At 39.5% G+C, this 20099-nt stretch overlaps 1 protein-coding gene across 7 annotated transcripts in view; it reads left to right on the forward strand.

Moving 5' to 3' along the window:
• Positions 1 to 20099, forward strand: part of SMURF1 (SMAD specific E3 ubiquitin protein ligase 1) — a 76097-nt gene that overhangs the window by 39000 nt on the left and 16998 nt on the right. For 5 of the 7 annotated variants that reach the window (XM_014454339.2, XM_014454343.2, XM_023753637.1 and 2 more), the window contains exons 2-10: positions 8538 to 8576; positions 9688 to 9796; positions 11487 to 11620; positions 11767 to 11832; positions 13085 to 13160; positions 14609 to 14850; positions 15579 to 15663; positions 17158 to 17304; positions 18377 to 18575. In XM_014454339.2, the coding sequence (XP_014309825.1) occupies positions 8538 to 8576; positions 9688 to 9796; positions 11487 to 11620; positions 11767 to 11832; positions 13085 to 13160; positions 14609 to 14850; positions 15579 to 15663; positions 17158 to 17304; positions 18377 to 18575 (1097 nt within the window). The remainder of the gene's footprint in view (positions 1 to 8537; positions 8577 to 9687; positions 9797 to 11486; positions 11621 to 11766; positions 11833 to 13084; positions 13161 to 14608; positions 14851 to 15578; positions 15664 to 17157; positions 17305 to 18376; positions 18576 to 20099) is intronic. The other 2 variants (XM_014454352.2, XM_023753643.1) reach the window with 2 other exon arrangements.

The following is a 20099-nucleotide window of genomic DNA, read 5'->3' on the forward strand; positions in this document are numbered from 1 at the left end:
ATTTTGCTTGTTAGTTCACTTTGTTCATTAGATTCCACATAAGAAATCATATTGTACTTGTCTTTCTCTGACTGGCTTTTTTATAATTTTAAATATTTAGGTAAAACTTTTTTTAATGAAAACCTGAATTTTCTTTCCTTTGTTCTAAGGCAAAGAAATGTGCTTCCACCTGTAGAATCACCTGCACTCTTGATACGTTTGTTCCACTCTAACATGGTTGAAAAGCATTCCATTTGGTCGATTTGAGACAGAAACATGATCTGGGCATAAAAGTTATTCTAAAAGACAGACTTTAAATGAGATACTTTTCTTATCTTCCTATAATACTTGGGAGGAAATCAAATGACAGGAAATTGCTTTCTGTGAGACCTGTTTGCTTCCTTCACCCAGGGAGAAGTCAGTCCTGCGGGTTCTGCAGGGCAAACTCAGGGTGTCAAGAAAAGCAACATTTAAGATTAAAACATAAAAATTAAATATGCCCCTTGGTTATAAATTTTTTGGAATGTAATGACCTAATCAATCCTTGGAAATAATCCCTCAAGATGTAAAAATGACTGTTCATTAATGAGGCTTTGTTCAAACAAAAAGTTCCAAATGCCCTCGGGACTTGACTTGTTTTTTGACATGTACTTTATTTCTCCTTCGTTGTACTATTACTTCCAGTTTGAAACTGCAGGGGAACATTTTGTTTTCTTAGAGCTAACCAAATGTCACTAACGATACCATAAGGAGTAGCAAAAACCCTTTCTGAAGAACAGGCTCTGTCAGGCAGCAGTGTGTGTGCAAAGCTGCCAGGCCTGGACTCCTGGTGGAGTGTGGGATAGAGTGAGACACACCATGGTGGAGTCTCTAGCAAAATTATCTCATTCATTCATTCATTCAAATACTTATTTCAACAAATATTGACCGCATTTAATTCCTGTGCTCCATGCTAGGAATATAATGGTTTAGAAGAATAGTCTCTGCCTTCTTGGTGCTTATGTTCTAGTGAGTAGTTAGTTAAAAAGAAAAAAGGTTATTACCGAGTTCGTTTATTCAGCAAACATTTTCAAAGTAATCTGGATACAGTAGGGAATGCAAAAGACACAGTCCTTGTTCCAGTGGACATTTTTGTAGGGGAGAGGCAGACATGAAGCAGCATATAAATAAATAGAGGCTTTCATTTCAAACTCTGATAACAGCTGTAAAGCTACTGCGATAGTGTAATGTGAGATGGGTAAAAGGGGGGTGGCTACTGAGTCTTTCTGGATCGTAGTAATTTCACCAGTAAAGTGGAAAAAGTGATACCTGCCCGTGTGTCCACTTGCCTCATCCTATCAGACTAGGTAGACTCTGAAGTCACAAAAAATGGCGTTAGTGTTGGCAGCTGGTGGGGACTCAGGGGGCAGACAGAGGAGCCGGAACAGACCCTAGTCCTTGGAGCCAAGCTCTGCCTCATGGGGAGGCAATTTCTGCCACAGCAGCCCTGCCTCACTCCTCAGAGTGTGGGAGTATGAGCTGAACTTGGTCATACTTTTTTTAATGGTTTTTTAAAATTGATTTTAGGGAGATGAAGGGAAAAGGAGAGAGAGAGAGAGAGAGAGAGAAACATCAATGATGAGAGAGAATCATTGATCAGCTGCCTCCTGCATGCCTCCTAGTGGGGATCAAGCCCCCAACCTGGGCATGTGCCCTGACTGGGAATCGAACCGTGACCTCCAGGTTCATGGGTTGATGCTCAACCACTGAGCCACACCAGCCAGGCTCTGTCATACTTCTGAATTCAAATAAATTACCACAGTTTTGTCATTTATTTTTTAATTTAATACTTTTATAGAAAATGAAGCTATAACACTCATTTTAAGCAACCAGTGTTTGGAAAACCAGTCTAAGGGTTGTCAGTTTACCAGAGTCTCCGTTCCCCTCCCCGACCCCCGTCCCAACCTCAAAGACAATCAGGACAGCTGGTGGTTGCTAAAATATGTTTTGTTAACTTAGACAATTTTCCCTGGCAAAGAAGAAACCATTTTATCATCTAATGGTGTCTAAATACTGAAACGTGTATGTGTGTTATGTATAAACTTACTGAGAAGGATTGGGAAAAATTGTTTATTTCATTAGGCAAATAATGGAATAGATTTAAAGATTTAAAGATCTATGCCCTAGCCAGTTTGGCTCAATGGTTAGAGTGTCGGCCTTTGGACTAAAGGGTCCCGGATTCGATTTCAGTCAAGGGCACCTGCCCAGGTTGTGGCTCGATCCCCAGTAAGGGGTGTGCAGGAGGCAGCCGGTCAGTGATTCTCTCTTGTCATTGATGCTTCTATATCTCTCTCCCTCTCCCTTCCTCTCTGAAACAATAAAATTATATATTTTTAAACAAATACAAATACATATATTTTTAAAATATTTAAAGATATATGGATTTAAAGATTTTGAGTATGTTGATGTAACTGAAATATGGATTTCTTTTTCCCTCTTAAGGCAAATTTGAGGATTTCCTAAGTTTGTATGAGAATTGACAGATGAGTGACTCTGGTACAAGGTGTAGAAGATGGCATGCTAGTGACATACAATGACCAGGAAACCTGACTTTGCCTTTAACAGGGATTCTGTTTTTTCCCCCTTTTGTGGCTTGAACAATTTTTCCCTAAGTAGATAAAAATTTGAGTTTTAGATGTAAAAGTTGGATGAGGCAGGCAGCTAATAATGTACATTAAGTGCATATGATGTGTTGGCAGCTATCCTAGGTGGTAAACTATATTTTCTAATAAGTGAACATTTTATTTAGGTGTTTTAAATTATTGAGATACCTTAATTGTCTATATTTTGTATTACTGTTACTCTCTTTGCCTTACTTTTTGTTTCTTGTTCATCATAGTCTGTGTTGCATGCCTGTTGTGTGGCCAGCACCTAGGAAGCCCATGTCTAAGTGGGTAGAAGATGGGGTTGCTCCTTCAGAGGAACTGAATTTAACTGGGGACAAAGCCGCCGTATGAAAAAGTACTGAGTGCTCAACTATACATCTCTTAAAGAAAAGAGGAGTAAAAAGAGGGAATAGATTGCCGGTAATCAAGAGTAGAGATTCCCAAATTAGTCAAAACATTTATGCAAATGTGGCTATCAATCTAAAATTGCCAGCTTTTATTTTTGCCAAGTCATTGTTGAAACTATTTTTTTTACCACATTTCAGTAAAGAAATATTTTAACATGAAAAAATAGAAAAGACATATAACTCTAGAACAAAAAGACATTTAAAATTAATTAGTTCAGTTTTAAGAAAACCACACTATATAGTCCTTATTTTTTAAATTTTGGCACAGAGTGGCAGTTGGGAAACAATGGCCTGAATGAAGCTTCACTGAGAAAGAGGGCCTGGCCTGCCCACAAAGAGATACAAAAAGAGAAAGATTGCTAAGTGGATTGAGTAGCAAGAATAATTGCCTAGAGGTAGTAATGGTCAGGGTCCAGAGGAGGGGGGACAATGAACTGAACTATACTTTGTTTTTTATTTTGTATTTTTTAAATTAAATTGATTAGGGTGACATTGATCAACATGAACATATAGGTTTCAGGTGTGGGTTTCTATGTTACAAGATCTGTCTATTGCACCGTGTGCCCACCACCCAAGGTCACATCTTCTCCTGTCGCCTTATATTAGGACCCCCTTCTCCCCCACCCCCTTCCCTCTGGCAACCACCACACTGTTTGTGTTCATGACTTTCAGTTTTTATATCCCACATATGAGTGTAGTCATATGGTTCTTAGCTTTTTCTGACTGACTTATTTCACTTAGCATAATGTTCTCAAGGTCCATCCATGTTGTTGCAAGTGGCACTATTTCATCCTTTCTTATGGCTGAGTAGTATTCCATTGTGTATATGTACTGAACTATACTTTAAAGAATAGTGAATGGTAAAAGTGATACTAGAGAATGGGACACCCAGGAGAAATTTAGATTTTCAGTAAAATACAATACAGAGCCATTGAAAATTTTGAGCCTTAGAACACGAAAATGTCATGTCAAAAGATCGATCTGGTGGCTGAATTAGTATGAGTTAGGGAGGGCACTGTTGCTCTTAGAATAACTGCAAATAGGTGAAGCCCAGAACAGGAGAATGAGTACAGAATAAAGGGAAAGGACAAGATCAAGAGACTTTTAGTGAAAGAAAAGATAGGACTTGGTGACACATATAAATGTAAGAAAAGAGGAGATAAAAGTTACAGCCACAAGAAGTATTTGGGGGATCCTGTGCTTTTAGCAGGGGCCTGGTAAAGAAGCTTGCCTTACTAATTGAATGTACAAGTTAGCAAACACCGCCCTTCCGTGTATTTTGAGATGCTAAGTGAACATTACATCATTTGCTCTTACTCTTTCTCCAACATTAGGGATCTCTAGTATGTGATTATAAGAAGTATCACTTACCAGAGTTGGAACTGAAGCAGCCATGCAGTGGTCTACACTGAAAAACTGAGCTTCCTTTTCTATAAATGTCTCTTTTGTTCATTGTTGTATCCCCAGAACCTAATTTATAATTGGTGTATAACATATTTGTTTAAAAATTAGTGGCAGATTCAGATAGTGTGGGATTTTGTGCTGTGTAATAAATTGTCTTTTATCGTGACATCCCTTAGAGTGGACAAAGAGAATTCTATCTCGATATCACAAAATTATTCTAGTAGGAGAAATCATATGCCATTAACTAAACTAGAATTAGTATGACCCTAAATGATCCTTGGACCAAATTGAGGCAAAGTTCTCTTTGTGCTGACACTACTAAGAGCTTCTCCACCTTGCGATAATAACCGAATTCCACTGGAGTGAGCCTTAAATGAAAACATTGCTAGTCTTGTAAATATGAACAAAGATTAATCTTTTTGAGATATTTTGAGAATTTTTCCAGTCAGAAGCAATCTAGCCGCAGCATCTCAGAAAAACTAGGGCCCAGAGCTGGTGGATAATATTTGAGGCTGGAGAGTTGAGGCAGGTCGGGTCAGAGCATGACATCTAGAATTTCGCAATGTGGAATTTTTAAAAAGGAATGAGACATGAGATTTAAATTTTAAAAAGTACTTTGTGATAGCTAATTTTGGGAGCTTGAACAAGGGTGGAGATGTCAACATATTTGAGAGATTGAGAAGTACAAGCATGGCATACAGATTTCTGGCTTGTGCAGTTGTGGGTGTTGCTGCTGATATTTGAAATGAATCTTGGGGGAGGACCAGGTTTTTAGGCAGAGAGGGAAGGTTTCAATTCCGTTTTGGACAGTTTGGGTTTGATATGAGAGTCTTTGAGACATTCAGAGCTGTGGGAAAGAAAAGGGAAGCTGAAGGAAACATCATTGCAGGTCCATTTGAGGAGAGTTGAAAAGATGGCTGATTCAAAATTAATGTAAGAAAAGGCTTTCCTATAATCAAATAACAATTAGAAAATGCAATGAAAGGAACACTTCCATTCACAATAGTATCAAAAAACAAAACATTCAAGAGTAAATCCAATTAGAAATGTGGAAAACTTTTATGAAATACAGTAGAACCTCGTTTCTCAACAAGGGTGGCAACACAAGTCAATGGGGAAAGAATAGTCTTTAAAAACAAATGGTGCGCCCTAACCGGTTTGGCTCAGTGGATAGAGCATCAGCCTGCGGACTGAAAGGTCCCAGGTTTGATTCCGGCCAAGGGCATGTACCTTGGTTGCGGGCACATCCCTAGTAGGAGGTGTGCAAGAGGCAGCTGATCGATGTTTCTCTCTCATCGATGTTTCCAAGTCTCTATTCCTCTCTCTTCCTCTCTGTAAAAAATCAATAAAATATATTTTAAAAAAAACAAATGGTGCTGTACAATTGCATATCCACCTACAAAGGAATGATATGAACCCCTTCTCACATCACACACAAAAATAAACTCAAAATAGATCATAGACCTAAATGTCTGATAAAGAGTAAATTAAGAGTAGTTAGAGTAGCTAGAAGTATTAAAAAAGCTAAAAGTATGAAACTCTTAGAAGAAAATATAGGATTAAATCTTTATGACCTTGGATAAGGCAGAGCCTTCCTAGACATGATACCAAAGCACAAGCAACCAAAGACAATAGACAAATTGGACCTTATCAAAATTAAAAACTTCGGTGCTTCAAAGAACAACATCAAGAAAGTAAAAAGACAACCCACAGAATGGGAGAATATTTACAAATCTGATAAGTATATTTTATCTTTAGATGAAAAAGCAAATAATTGGTTAAAAATAGGCAAAAACACCCAAATAAAAATTTCTCCAAAAAGATATACCAATAGCTAATAACCACATGAAAAGATGCTCAAAGTCATTAGAGAAATGTACATTAAAACCACAGATATAAAACCACAGAGGCAGATGATAAGTATTGGTTGAGGATGCAGAGAAATCAAAACACTCATAACTGCTGGTGGGAATATAAAGTGGTGCAGGTTCTGTGGGAAACACTGACAGTTCCTCAAAGTGTTAAACATACAACTCAGCAACTCCACTCTGTCCACACAGCAACTTGTACAAGCATCATTCACAATAACCAGAAGGCAGAAACAACCCAAATGTCCACCTATTGATAAATCAATAAAGAAAATGTGTTCTATTCATACAATGGAATACTACTCAGTTATGAGAAGAAATGGGTTCATAGTACAACATGAATAAACTTTAAAAACATGCTAAGTGAAAGAAGGCAGTTACAAAATACCACATATTATATAATTCAATTTATATGAAATGTCCAGAATAGGCAAATATACAGAGACCTCGTAGATTAGTGATTGCCTTGGACTGGCGAGATTTGAGGTTGAATGAAAAGTGGCTGCTAATAGATGGGTATGGGATTTTTTTAGGGGATGATGAAAATGTTCTAAAATTGATTGTGGTGATGGTTGTACAAACCTATGAGTATACTAAAAACCACTGATTATACTGTATATACATTAAATGGATAAATTGTATAGTATATTAATTATATCTTGATAAACCTGTTATATAAAAATATAGTAATTGAAAAGTTTGTAGAATATATGTATTATATGAATATATTTTTTAAATAACATATTTATAAGTTCAAAGCAAAACACTATATTCTTTAAAATTAGCAAAATTGCCCTGGCCAGTGTGGCTCAGTTGATTAGAACATTGTCCCATAGACCAAAAGGTCGCGGGTTCAATTCCTGGTCAGAGCACATACCTAGGTTGCAAGTTCAGGGATGTACAAGAGGCAACCAATTGATGTTTCTCTCTCTCTCTCTCTCTCTCTCAAATCAATAAGCATATCCTTGGGTGAGGATTTAAAAAATAGCAAAATTTGTGAAGCAATGTAAAAGGGACATCAGTGTATATTCCCCTGCAATAGTAGCTTTAATCATGTAACTGATCTGGTGTCAAAATTTCTTAATAGTAATTGATACCACCTAATTAATAAGATAACAACAATAGCATTTATTGCATTCTATGTGCCAACATTTTGCTAAACTCTTAACATACGTTTTGTTGTTTGTTTTTTACAACACCATGTTTTTTATTACTCTCCCCTTGCTTTCTATTCTCCAACATACTGAAGTTTACACTTACAAAATTGTATTATTTATCAGAATATCAGAAATGCACAATTTCTTTTGTTTTTAGTAGTAGCTAAAAAGGTATTTATGTGACCTTGAGCAGTTATAAGAGCATATTGATAAATCTATCTATATGTGTTTAAGTAAGATTTTAAGAAATTCGAACTAAAACATTTTATTTATTATAGTTGATTTCCTTTTTAAGTTGATAACTTAAACACTTTTTAAGTTATTTTATTATTATTTATTTCAGAGAGGAAGGGAGAGGGAGAGAGAGAAAGAAATATCAATGATGAGAGAGAATCTTAATGGGCTGCCTCCCCCACTCCCCACACTGGGGACTGAGCCTGCAACCCTTGGGCATGTGCCCTGACTGGTAATCGAACCATGACTTCCTGGTTCATAGGTCGACGCTCAACCACTGAGCCATGCCAGCTGGGCGAGAAAACACTTTTTAGTTACTTGACAGGTTTTTTTGTTTAATGTAGTATTAAATTTGAAAGGCAATCGTTGGCAAAGATAATTTTTAGAATCTTTTTTTTCATTGTCTATATAGACTATTGTCTCAGTCAGTTTGGGCTGCTATAACAAAATACCATAGACTAGATGGCTTAAACAATAAACATTTATTTCTCATGGTTCTGGAGACTGGAAAAGCCTAAGATTAAGGTGCCAGCAGAATTGGTTTTTGGTGAGGGGCTTCTCCCTGGCTTATAGACATCACCTTCTTGCTGTACCCTCACATGGAGAGCAAGCTCTGTGGTCCCTTCTTATAGGAACACTGATCCCATTATTAGAGCCCTAATCTCATGACCTCATCGAAACCTAAGCACCTCCCAAAGCCCCATATCCAAATGCCATTACATTGTGGATAGGGCTTCAACCTAGGAATTGGCGGGGTATGGGGGCAGTTTAGTCCATAGCAACCAGCTATGATGAAAACCTTGTCCATAAATGCTAACCCTAGCATTTTTTGTTTGTTTTTAGTATTATGTGCCAAGAACCTTGCAAAGAAAGACTTCTTCAGTAAGTAAACACCCATTTTTGCTCTCTTACAATATTAATATTTTTCACATATTTCTGAAATTTTAAACTTGTTAAAAACACTGGGTGTATTCTCCTAAAAATCCTGCCCTTACTGGATAGAAATCCATGGTCTGACAAACTTCATTTCCCAGTTGACTACAACATAGAGAGAGTCGGCTCCAAAGCACAGAATTTATAACTCATACAAGAAAAACTCTCTCATCCCCTATTTCAGCCACACCCTATTTTCTCTGTCTTTCCACCCATTAATACATTACTTTCTGCTGAACAAAGTGTTCTCAGCTCAAATACAGATGAGACATTTTTCTATAAAATAGCCGGGATTAAGTAAAATTGTTAGTCAAATTTTATAAATTAAATCGTATTTTAAAAGCCTTGTAATTAAAGGAATTATGAAAAATAGAGGATCCTTTTCTAAAGAAAGACTCACCCCTTAACTCAAGAAATTCACCTACTATAAAGTAGGTGCCTGCAGCTTAAAATTCTTCACTTTTTTCCTGATCCTCACAAGGACACTGCTCAATTCTTAAGTGGTGTTATTCACACTTTAAAGATGAAGAAATCTAGGCTCACAGGCTTTATTCAAGTAGCTGGGAAGCTTCCAGAGCGCTGGCTTGCATCCAGGTCTGGCTCTAAAGCCTTTCCCTTGCCACCTCTCTGGTCTTATAAACCTGTCTGATTCATTTAGGACTCGCTGAGTTCTTGCTTCCAAAGTTAAAGTTGACAGTCAGTAAACAAGATTTCTAAGTATTACTTTTTAGAAAGTAGAAGTACAATTAATTATAGATATCTTTTCCTTCATTTAATTAGCCCCCCTTAGTGATCATCAAAAATGGGAATTTGAATTTAAGCCTATTTTTAATAGGGTGGGGTGTGTTTTTTTCCCTAGCCTCTAAAAATCTGGGTGTGATGTCATCCTGGGTTGCCATTCTTAGAAAGCTAAACAGATCAAAACTGACCTTAAAGTAGAGAATAAAATCGACTAATGTGATCTTCTTTACCAAATTAGAGGATTCGAAGCTCCCGTTAACCTATAAGACTATGTTCTAATGTTACACTGATCGATCTGTGGCTGTCCCCTCTTCTCCAGGACTCCCCGACCCCTTTGCAAAGATTGTTGTGGATGGATCTGGGCAGTGCCACTCAACGGACACTGTGAAAAACACATTGGACCCAAAGTGGAACCAGCACTATGATCTGTGAGTTGAATATTCTGTAAGCCATTTGGGAGCATCAGGAAAGTAGGTATCTAGCTTTTAAGAGAAGCATTTCTTTTTTTTTTTTTAAGGGATTTATAACTTGTTATTGATAAAAAAAATAAAAATAAAAAGTATGGCCAAATTAATACTGCCTCATTTTAGAGTTCATGTACTTGAAAGTTCTTGCGTTTGACATTTTTATAGATTTTTATGGTTTGCTTCTGTAACTGTGATCTTCTGTGACTTTTCAACCAACTGGCCATTCTAGCAGAAAAAAAGAGCATAGTTTGGGTCCTACTACTTTTTCAGTAAAACCCTAAACCTGGTTTTAGAGTTTTTATTTTAAAAATACATTATTATTATATTTATCTATTATGCAAATACATATTGTATATATTTCTGTTTATTTTTTTTATTCTGCTTTTTAGTTCAAATACATTTTCTGTAAGAGAAAATATAGTTTGGTATGATTGAATGTATATAAACCTATGTACCATCAAACAACTTCTTATATTTGTTCATAAAATGGATTGCACTTTGAAAACCACTATTTTATATGCACTTATGTTTTCATGTTCTTGCTAAGAAATTTTTATCAAAGTAATACTGAATGATTATTTTTTTTTATTAACACAAATTATACTGGGTTTGGATGAAATTTTTAATAGCTGGATTCTAAAGCTCACTTTCAGTGATACCGAGGTGCCATAAGTGGCCTGGAAAGTGGTTGTCAATTCTTGTCCTGAAAGCTCCCCTCTTTGGTTGACTTGCACTGAGAGTAAGTGGGGGGATAATGTCTGAGTTAGTACCCATTAGTGATCTTTAGATGGATCGATGGGTTTATAGGTAGTCCTCCATTGCAAACTAGTGTTCAATAGTAAGCCTAACACTAGTAGGAATTTATAAATATGTCATTGTCCTTTGGACCTAATAAAATAAAATAAATCTCACCCCAGCCTGGTGGCTCAGTTGGTTGGAGTGTCGTCCTATACACCAAAATGTTTTGGATTCAATTTCCAGTCAGGGCACATACCTAGGTTGTAGGTTCGATTCTCAGTTGGGACTGGAATACGAGGCAACCAATCGATGTTTCTTTCTCTCTCTCTCTCTCTCTCTCTCTCTCTCTCTCTCTCTCTCTCTCTCTCTTTCTCTCTCTCTCTCTCTCAACACATCCTCAGATGAGAATTTTAAATAAATACATATATGATAAATCAGTTATAAGATTATAACTTTAGCCGAAACCGGTTTGGCTCAGTGGATAGAGCGTCGGCCTGCGGACTGGAGGGTCCCGGGTTCGATTCCGGTCAAGGGCATGTACCTTGGTTGCGGGCACATCCCCAGTGGGAGATGTGTAGGAGGCAGCTGATCAATGTTTCTCTCTCATCGATGTTTCTAACTATCTCTCTTCCTTCCTCTCTGTAAAAAATCAATAAAATATATTTTTAAAAAAAAAGATTATAACTTTATGTGGTTATCTACATTTGCTTCTTACATAACTGTTATCGTTCTTTTCCCAGCCCATTGAGATTAGTAGACCTATATTTATTGAGTGCCTGCCACATGTGGAATATAGAACCAATATTATTTTTAAAGGATTTTTCTGTGCTAACAAGTCAATCAGATAAAATCTCAGTGGGCTATATCATAATTCAGAAATACAATTAAAAGTGAGTTTGCATGTTGTTTTTAGATATGTTGGGAAAACTGATTCTATAACCATCAGCGTGTGGAACCACAAGAAAATTCACAAGAAGCAGGGAGCTGGCTTCCTGGGCTGTGTGCGGCTGCTCTCCAATGCCATCAGCAGATTAAAAGATACTGGATGTAAGAAACTAACGCTTTTCTGCCTCTTCATGCAACTGAAGAAGGCTTATGAGGCATCTTTTTTTTTTTAATACTGAATACAGAATTCCTGCCTTCCTCCCTAGTTAACATTTCGCTGGGTTAAGTTTTGAATTGTTTGTTTGCAGACCAGCGTTTGGATCTATGCAAACTAAATCCCTCAGATACTGATGCAGTTCGTGGCCAAATAGTGGGTAAGAACTTTCTCATCTGTATAAAGAGATGCTTTTGCTCAACTTAACATTCAACTCTCCATCACTGAGGAAACACATACAGGCACTGGCATGGTGACATACTTCGAAGAACAAACCACTTACAGGGGCCATCTCTTCAGCACTAAAAAATTTCATCTTGTGTAGTTTTGATTATTTTATCTAATTTATCTCTTCAACCTATCATTCAAAGTTGAGTTAAAATCACTCAGTTACAAAAATATTTAGGGTTATAATTTTAAATGTCATTTTAATCATCCCATTATGGATAATTAATTTGTCATTATATTATCCAGAGGTAGTTAAGAACAGTGGCCACATAATGCAATAGTTGAGAAATAGTTTCTTCAGGAAAACCCATCAAATATGTAAAAAGCAAAGATGATTTCTGAAGACTTCCATGTAATATGATTTGATAGAGTTAGAGGATTGAATTATTTAGACTGAACAAATAAATGTGCTAATGTTACAAAGTGTTGACTGGCAGTATTCTCTTAGAAGCGATTTATCTGTTAAGTAGCTCATCATATTATCCATTTTTTTTATCAGCATTTTAGGGTAACTGTGATCTTCTGTGTTTGCTGATTGTATGCATTACAAGGAATCAAAGAAAATGTAGTATTTCAGCAGCATACCAAAGTGACCCCAAACCTTTTAGGTATTGCCTTGTGTAGACTTGACCCAAGGTAAATGAACAGTGGGTATAGATTCAAAGTGAAAAAGTTCTCACTGAATGCTTTCCTGTTTCTGATTTCTTCTTTTCTTTGTGGAGAGATGTGCCAGCGGGAAATGAATAGCTGGGAGCAGCTTTATAATTGTCTTTGTTGTTCATAGTAGCCACTGAGAATAAATATTTGGATGCATCTAGACTTTACAAATACTAAAAGTGCTTTCTGTGTCCTTATTAAACATGTCAAAATCTCCTTAAAGGATAAGGTAACTTAGAGGAAGTGAATATTGTGTTCTGTTATGTTTATGGAGAACACGAAAAACACAGTACCTCTTTCTGCTCCACATTTTAAGGAATGTTCCAGGCGGTGTATGGTGGTATGCAGCTACTGGAATAAAATACCTCTTGCTTGAAAGCATAAGAATATATGTGTCTTTGTACATGCACATGCCTCGCTTTTAGAAAATAATATTGTGCATAAATTATGCATCTGCAATGGCTCACTGTATTACAATTGTATAAAAACCACTGGATTTTAATGCACGACGTTCTTTTCTGTTTTAGTCAGTTTACAGACACGAGACAGAATAGGCACTGGAGGGTCTGTGGTAGACTGCAGAGGACTGTTAGAAAATGAAGGGTACGTATCACCATGGCAATGCCTGCTGAGTTCTCTGCTGCCTTAGGCTCTCGCTCTATATGAAAGTGTCCTTCACATCTTTCGTTGTGCTGAATGCTTGAGACACAGGAAAGAACTTTGGGATAAAATTGGCACCCACTTTCCTTGTTTATAAAGTAAGCTGTAAAGACTAGTGGGGTTGTGCCCAAAAGACTCAGGATCCAATTTAAAGAGGTTCCCACTGGCCAAAGATGGAACAGTTTGAGCATCAGTAAGAATTATAACTAATGGATTGGAACACATCAAATATGTTAAAAATGAACATTATGTGTTCATAATGACACAGGAAGAGAAAAAAGAACCCTAAAATACTTTTCTTTTAAATACCCTGAAAACTCTCATTGGTCACTATCACAATTTTGCGATTGCCAATGAATTAATGAAGCTGGTTGATAATTATTAATAGTTGTTAGCGACATCGCAAAAGAGAGGTAAGCTGGCATTGACATACCTCTTGGAAATCAAGGGGACTCCCAAGGGGATGCAACAAGCACCATCTGGAAGGGGGGTGCTCAGCAAAGGGTAGAAGACACAGCCCAGTGTCTTCACAGATACATGCTAGGAAAATACTCACAAAAAAGGAAGAGAACCTATAAATTAATAATAAAAGACTTAAACGCATTCCTACTAAATGCAATGTGTGGACCTCGCTTGGATCCTGAAGGAGACAATTGACTGGAAAAATTGAACACTGACTGTATTTGATATTTTTAAAAATTAATGGACATTTTTTAGTCATGATAATGGAAAAAGTCTTTATCTTCTAGAGGTATGTGTGAGCTATTTAAGGGTGAATAGGAAGTTGTTGGGATTGGCTTCAGACTAATCCAGTGGAGTGGAAGGGCAGCCACAAGGCAGAGGGAGAAGTCCAGGAGGGTCGTCTCCCGAGTTGTGAATATATTTTAAATTTTTCAATGTAAAATGTTTTTCTAAAAGTACTTGCTTATAAGAGAAAATGGCCTATCAAGGTAAATTGTCTTCAAAATTGCTCCGGGGTGGAGATCTATGTTAAAGAGTACTTAAAGTCATTGCGGTATTTTATGTAACCAGGAGTTTTATGATAGAGGAAAATAAAAAGGGAAATGGAGTGTTTGGATTTGACTTTAAATTAAGAAAAATCAAATCTCATTTCATGTCCGAGGTTGATTTTTCCAATCCCTACCTTCACCCGAGGATGAAACCCGCAAGTGGCTTGGATGGCACTTTCCCTGTGGCTCCCTTTAGCTACTTGTTTCTATGGAAGTCTTTCTGTTTAACTAGGACAGGATGAATTTTATGAAACTGAAGACTTGGGACACTGTATATTGCTTAAGTAAAGCAAAATAAATGGATATAAGAGCACCGCGTTGAGTTTTCAGGGTCTTTCCTCGGCCGTGTGCCCATGCGCGCTGTGCTCTGCCCCCTTTCAGAACCGTGTATGAAGACTCCGGGCCTGGAAGGCCACTCAGCTGCTTCATGGAGGAACCCGCCCCTTACACAGATAGTACCGGTGCTGCTGCTGGTGGAGGGAACTGCAGGTTTGGGGAATCCCCAAGTCAAGATCAAAGGCTTCAGGCACAGCGGCTTCGAAATCCCGAGCTCCGAGGGTCCCTCCAGACGCCTCAGAACCGCCCCCATGGCCACCAGTCCCCGGAACTGCCCGAAGGCTACGGTGAGAGAATTCACCCGCTCTTATGCGCATTATCTACAAGGTTTCAGAGAGCTTTAATTTTTTAAACCTTTTTGCGTAACTTGTACATGCCGCAGCTGCTGATGTTGGCAGAGCTGTGGGATGGTTGTGTCGGTGTAAAGACGAGTAACCAGAAAAAGATGGTGATGAATCTTGCTCATCACGAGTGTGTCAGCACTGTACCAGTCTCCTTGTTCAGCAATTGTGTGAAATTTCAGGCAAATGAATATCCAAGAAAACCAGGATGGTGGTGGTAGATGAGGTATTTGTAGTGCTCTGATTTGAATGTGGAAAGGACAGTATGGGATAGGATTGGAAAGGGATCGTTTGACAGCCGAGAACCTAATGCAGGAGGAATGTGGTATGGATGTGGCGCATCATTACCAGAAGTAAGAGCAAATGGAGGTCATAGAGGTCAGGTCAGTCCTGGGGTGGTGGATACACAAACAGGGCCTGGTCCAGGGCTGACTAAGGAAGGGGAGCACCGCCTGTCCAGGTGTGAACGGGGAACGGAAGAGAGGCCCAAACGTTTACACAGGGCTGGTGACGTGAGGAAGTCTGGCAGAAGTTCACCCCTGCCCTCTTCATTCCTTTTCTGAGTGATTTTAAACAATGTTGAAAAGAAGCTTAGACTCTGTGCTTAGAGGACTGGTTGAAAAAACTCCTTGGAATTGAATTTAACTAATTGTATCCTCCGATTTCTTGCACAGAACAAAGAACAACAGTGCAGGGGCAAGTTTACTTTTTGCACACACAGACTGGAGTGAGCACGTGGCACGACCCCCGAATACCAAGGTGGGTTTCTCAGATGTGCACCGGGACCCTGGCTGGATGAGAGCCCCTTCGGTTGGAGATGTAAACTTGGAAGAATGGCAGCTCAAAGGGGATGTCTGCCAGGGGGTCCTGGGCGGCAGCTGCTGGAACCGAGGGTCCTTAGAAAGCAATCCTAGACCTTGAAATCAGATCACATAACCAAAAAGGCCTCACCCCTGGGTTAAATCAAATGTGCTCTGACTTGGAAAGCCAATAAGCCCTTCAAGATGTGTTCTCATTTTAACTGAAAATATTAAAATGGATGAAATCATAGGATGCCTGGGACTTGGCTTCAAATGATTGGAGTGGGGCAGTGAATATAGGGGTATATCTGAAATAGGTTGACAATGACTGGGTAATTGTTGAAGTTGGCTATTCATTATGGTTTCTCTACTTTTTTACATGCTTAAAATTTTCCATAATAAAGCATTAAAAGGAAATATAAAGACTATTACCCTTTCTCTCTTCTACTTTACTGTCCCTATTGCCTCAGTCCCTTGGGGACCATTCCTGGGGGAGATGAAGCTTTACTATACGAATTCCTTCTACAAGGCCAAACATCTGAGCCCAGGTCAGAGAGAGCCCCACCCCACCCCATAACAGAGTTATGTTTCTTTTCTTCTTTGCTTTTCTTTTCTTTCTTTTTTCTTTTTTCTTTTTTTTAGAATAGCATTACTACCAAATAACATTTTTAGTAATGCTCATTTCCTTTTTATTCATAATTTGTTTCATCTGAGAACAAGCTTCCTGTCTTTGATTTTCCAAGTCTGTGTTAAATTTCTGATTCAGTGTCTATAATTAGATTGGAAATATTACCTGCAAATGGATGAGGTGTCTCGTCAGTACCCACTATAAGAAATGTCAGGCTTTTGTGCCAATTAGAAAAGCATCTTGGTCAGTAATGCTGTGTTCCCATCTGACTGTGGATTGTATTGAAATAATTAAGAGGTTGGATTAGAAACAGTTACTTAATAAAGCCAACTAAAAAATGAGAATGCCTCTCCCGGTGCAGCTGTTTAGAATTGCGCGAGTTCAAATGCGTGTTATACATCCTATCGGCTTTAAAAAGCTTGTGTTGTCGGGGGCTTTTCGACGAAGCACCCTTTCTGGCCTTGAGCATTTCGTTTACTATAACTTGTGAGTTCAGATAGGTTTCCAGCAGCATTCAGATACTTCCTACCGTGTGGCCCTCTGTGGTGTAAGAAGTGATGTTCCCTGGGTAGACCACGTTCCCTCTCATGGTTATAGGCTCTGGAAGTTTCGTTGTTATCTGTTGGATTTGCTGCCACTTGCAGCACAGAAGCCTGGATTTGGTGGGAGTTTGGCGTAAGTAGCACCATGACTGTCCCTCTTAGCAGAACTGGGACATGGCCGCATTGATAAGGAAGGGAATCCTGTGGTTCCTCTTGCTGAAGTGTTAGTTTCATGCCTCCATACTCAGATGGACAAACCTCTCTGTGTCTTCCGTTTTGATAGAGACCTTAACAGTGTGAATTGTGATGAACTTGGACCACTGCCACCAGGTTGGGAAGTCAGAAGTACAGTTTCTGGGAGAATATATTTTGTAGATCATAATAACCGAACAACCCAGTTTACAGACCCACGGTTACACCACATCATGAAGTAAGTACAACTTTTACACAATCCTTGTTGACTGCTTACGTTTATCAATTCATGTTTTCTAATATGTTTTTTAATTCATCCGACTGCATTGTTAGTGGAGAAGACACATAAGCAAATATAAGTATTTGGTGGATAGTTGCATGTGTTAAACTCTCAGGTTAGCTGTGAGCGCACTGAAGCCATATCTTGTTGCTGTTGCCACCCTTTTCCTGCCTGCGGCTGAGATTAAATTCACGGAGGGGGCAGTATTAGGCAGGTGCGTTAACGAAGCGTCACACGCAGCTCCGTGATGAAAGGCGTGGCTCTTAAGTGAGAAGCAGTAAGATGCCCGCTCATCACAGTGTAGGAGGACTGCCAGTCACTGGTGCCACTTGCTGAGCCCTGTCCCGTGCCTGTCATCCTGGATGACTTGGAATTGGGAGTTATCTCAGCTCCCGCCTTGTGTTCCGGGTTTGGTGTGTTCTCAGAACATAAGAGCCCACGAGGCTCTTCTCACTGACAACTGACATTAGTAGCAAAACTTGAACAAGAGAACTGTCACTTTGTCCTTCTGCTGGCCTAGTTCTCTTATATGACTTGAATCTTGCTTTTAATGAGTGGGCTTCCTAATCTGTTGGTTCTGAAAATGAGGATTGGCTGCCGTTAGACTTCACTCGAGTTGTTTGCTCTTATGCATATTGCCCCTCTCCACTATAATCTGTTTTTCAATGCTTCACGTCAACTGCATTTAATTCTAGCCGCCAAGGTGCATCTAACAGTGTGTTGGTCAGTCTCGGACACATACTAGATGCTAAATGATAGCAACTGCTGTTTTTATTTATAGCAATGCAAATGTATGAGCTAAGCTGTTGCTTAGAAGTGGGGTATCTCCTTTATTGTATCCTAGGCCTATATTTGGGCTAATGGTGACCACCAGCAGTTGTTACATAGCCACGGCATCAGAGAAGAAAATGTCCACTCGAAGTTCTGTTTAACGAACTCTCTTCTCGGTCCCTTCGGTGTAGGGGGCATTGCTTGCAGCTCCCTTGGCCGCTGCTTTTGGAGTGATTTTGATGCTTCTGTTCTTCTCAAGTCACCAGTGCCAACTAAAGGAGCCCAGCCAGCCGCTGCCGCTGCCCAGCGAGGGCTCAGTGGAAGACGAGGAGCTTCCCGCCCAGAGATACGAAAGAGATTTAGTTCAGAAACTGAAGGTCCTCAGACACGAGCTTTCACTTCAGCAACCCCAGGCTGGTCATTGCCGCATTGAAGTGTCCAGAGAAGAAATATTTGAGGTATGGCATTTAGTGCGGCAGGCAGGCACAGACTCTGCATTCATGTTAATAGACAAGTGAGGTGATTCAGCCTGAGGAGCCGCCCTGAGCAGCCTTTGTCTGCGAGGCGGCGCTCTGAGGGGACTGTTCTGTGAGCGGCTTCTGCATTTCCGTGAGCTCTTCTTTCTGTTTGGCATTTCAGGTATGGAGTTTATTGCTCTGTGAAATGCAGGGTTGTGCCCATGTAGAGAGGGCACTGTATTTACTCCTGTGTTAACAGTTTAAAAACACAGATGGTTTATGAGGTGGAAACCTAGAGATATATGCAGAAGGGGGAATAAAGCCCTTTGCCTACATTGTGCAGATTATATATTCCTGCAATCTTCCGTGTCCTCAGAACCAGTCATTCCTTCTGGCCTCTCATGAAATTTGATGAAATAGCACAGCCTCCTCAGAGGAGCTCAGTGGCCAAGGGCCACTTGTCTCTTCTGGAAACAGGATGATCAGGTGGTTCCTGGGAAGGCCTCCGCCCCATATACAGCCCCCTGCGGGATCAGGGTCCCTAACCAGGCAGGACCCTCTTGTGGACAGAGCCCTTTCTCAAGGAACGTGAGCGTAAATTGAAATCTCAGCTGTGTTTGGTCCATAGCCTGCCTGCCTGCCTTGGTGGAATCCTTGGCAGACATGAGCCAATGAGAGTGGGTAAGAACTGGACACAGGTTCTTATGGGGCTGCAGCCTGAGGGCCCAGCACCTCCACAGCGAAGGGCACAGGATGCGCCAGGGCCGTGCGTGGTCCTCCTCGCAGCCAGCACTGGACGAGTGGGGCTGCTGAAGTGCTCGGCTCTGCCCGTTGAGCAGTCTTAAGTGCTTGCCAAGGTTAGAAAAGAGCGGAACTACTGTCATTTTGATGCCAGATCATTTCCACTCAACCTGCTCTTTCCCTCTTGGGATGTCAGAGTTTGAATTACATTAAAGTTAAAGCATGAAATGATTTTTAAGTGCCTTATCATTTGAAAATATTTATAAACACTTAGCTGGTTCTACTCAAATGCTGAATCTGAAGGAATATTGGGCTGACCACGTGTTTTCTGTTTTGGCTGAGCTTCAGGTATAAAAACAGGCTCAGAATTCTTTTAATATTCAGACTTTCTAGTGATGTCTTCATTTTGGTTAAAATATGAAGCCTGGCCAGTGGCTCAGTTGATTGAGCATCATTCCAGGCACCAAAAGGTTGCCGGCTTGATTCCTGATCAGGGCACATACCTGGGTTTCAGATGTGATCCCCAGTCAGGATGTGTACAGAAGGCAACCGATCTATGTTCTCTCTCTCTCCCTCTCTCTAAGCATATCCTCGGGTGAGGATGTAAAACACACACATACATACATATAAAGTGCTTATAGGACACATTGAAATTGTGTAGGAAAGATCAGCTCTACAGAGGACATTTGTTCTGTTGTTAGTGATTGTGCTGAAAATAAGTGTTTCCTTTAGGTACAGTGTTACCTAGTACACGTTTATTTTGTTGTGGTTTCTGAACTAGAA

Source organism: Myotis lucifugus, unplaced genomic scaffold (assembly GCF_000147115.1).
Source record: "Myotis lucifugus unplaced genomic scaffold, Myoluc2.0 scaffold_1, whole genome shotgun sequence".
Lineage (NCBI taxonomy): Eukaryota > Metazoa > Chordata > Mammalia > Chiroptera > Vespertilionidae > Myotis > Myotis lucifugus.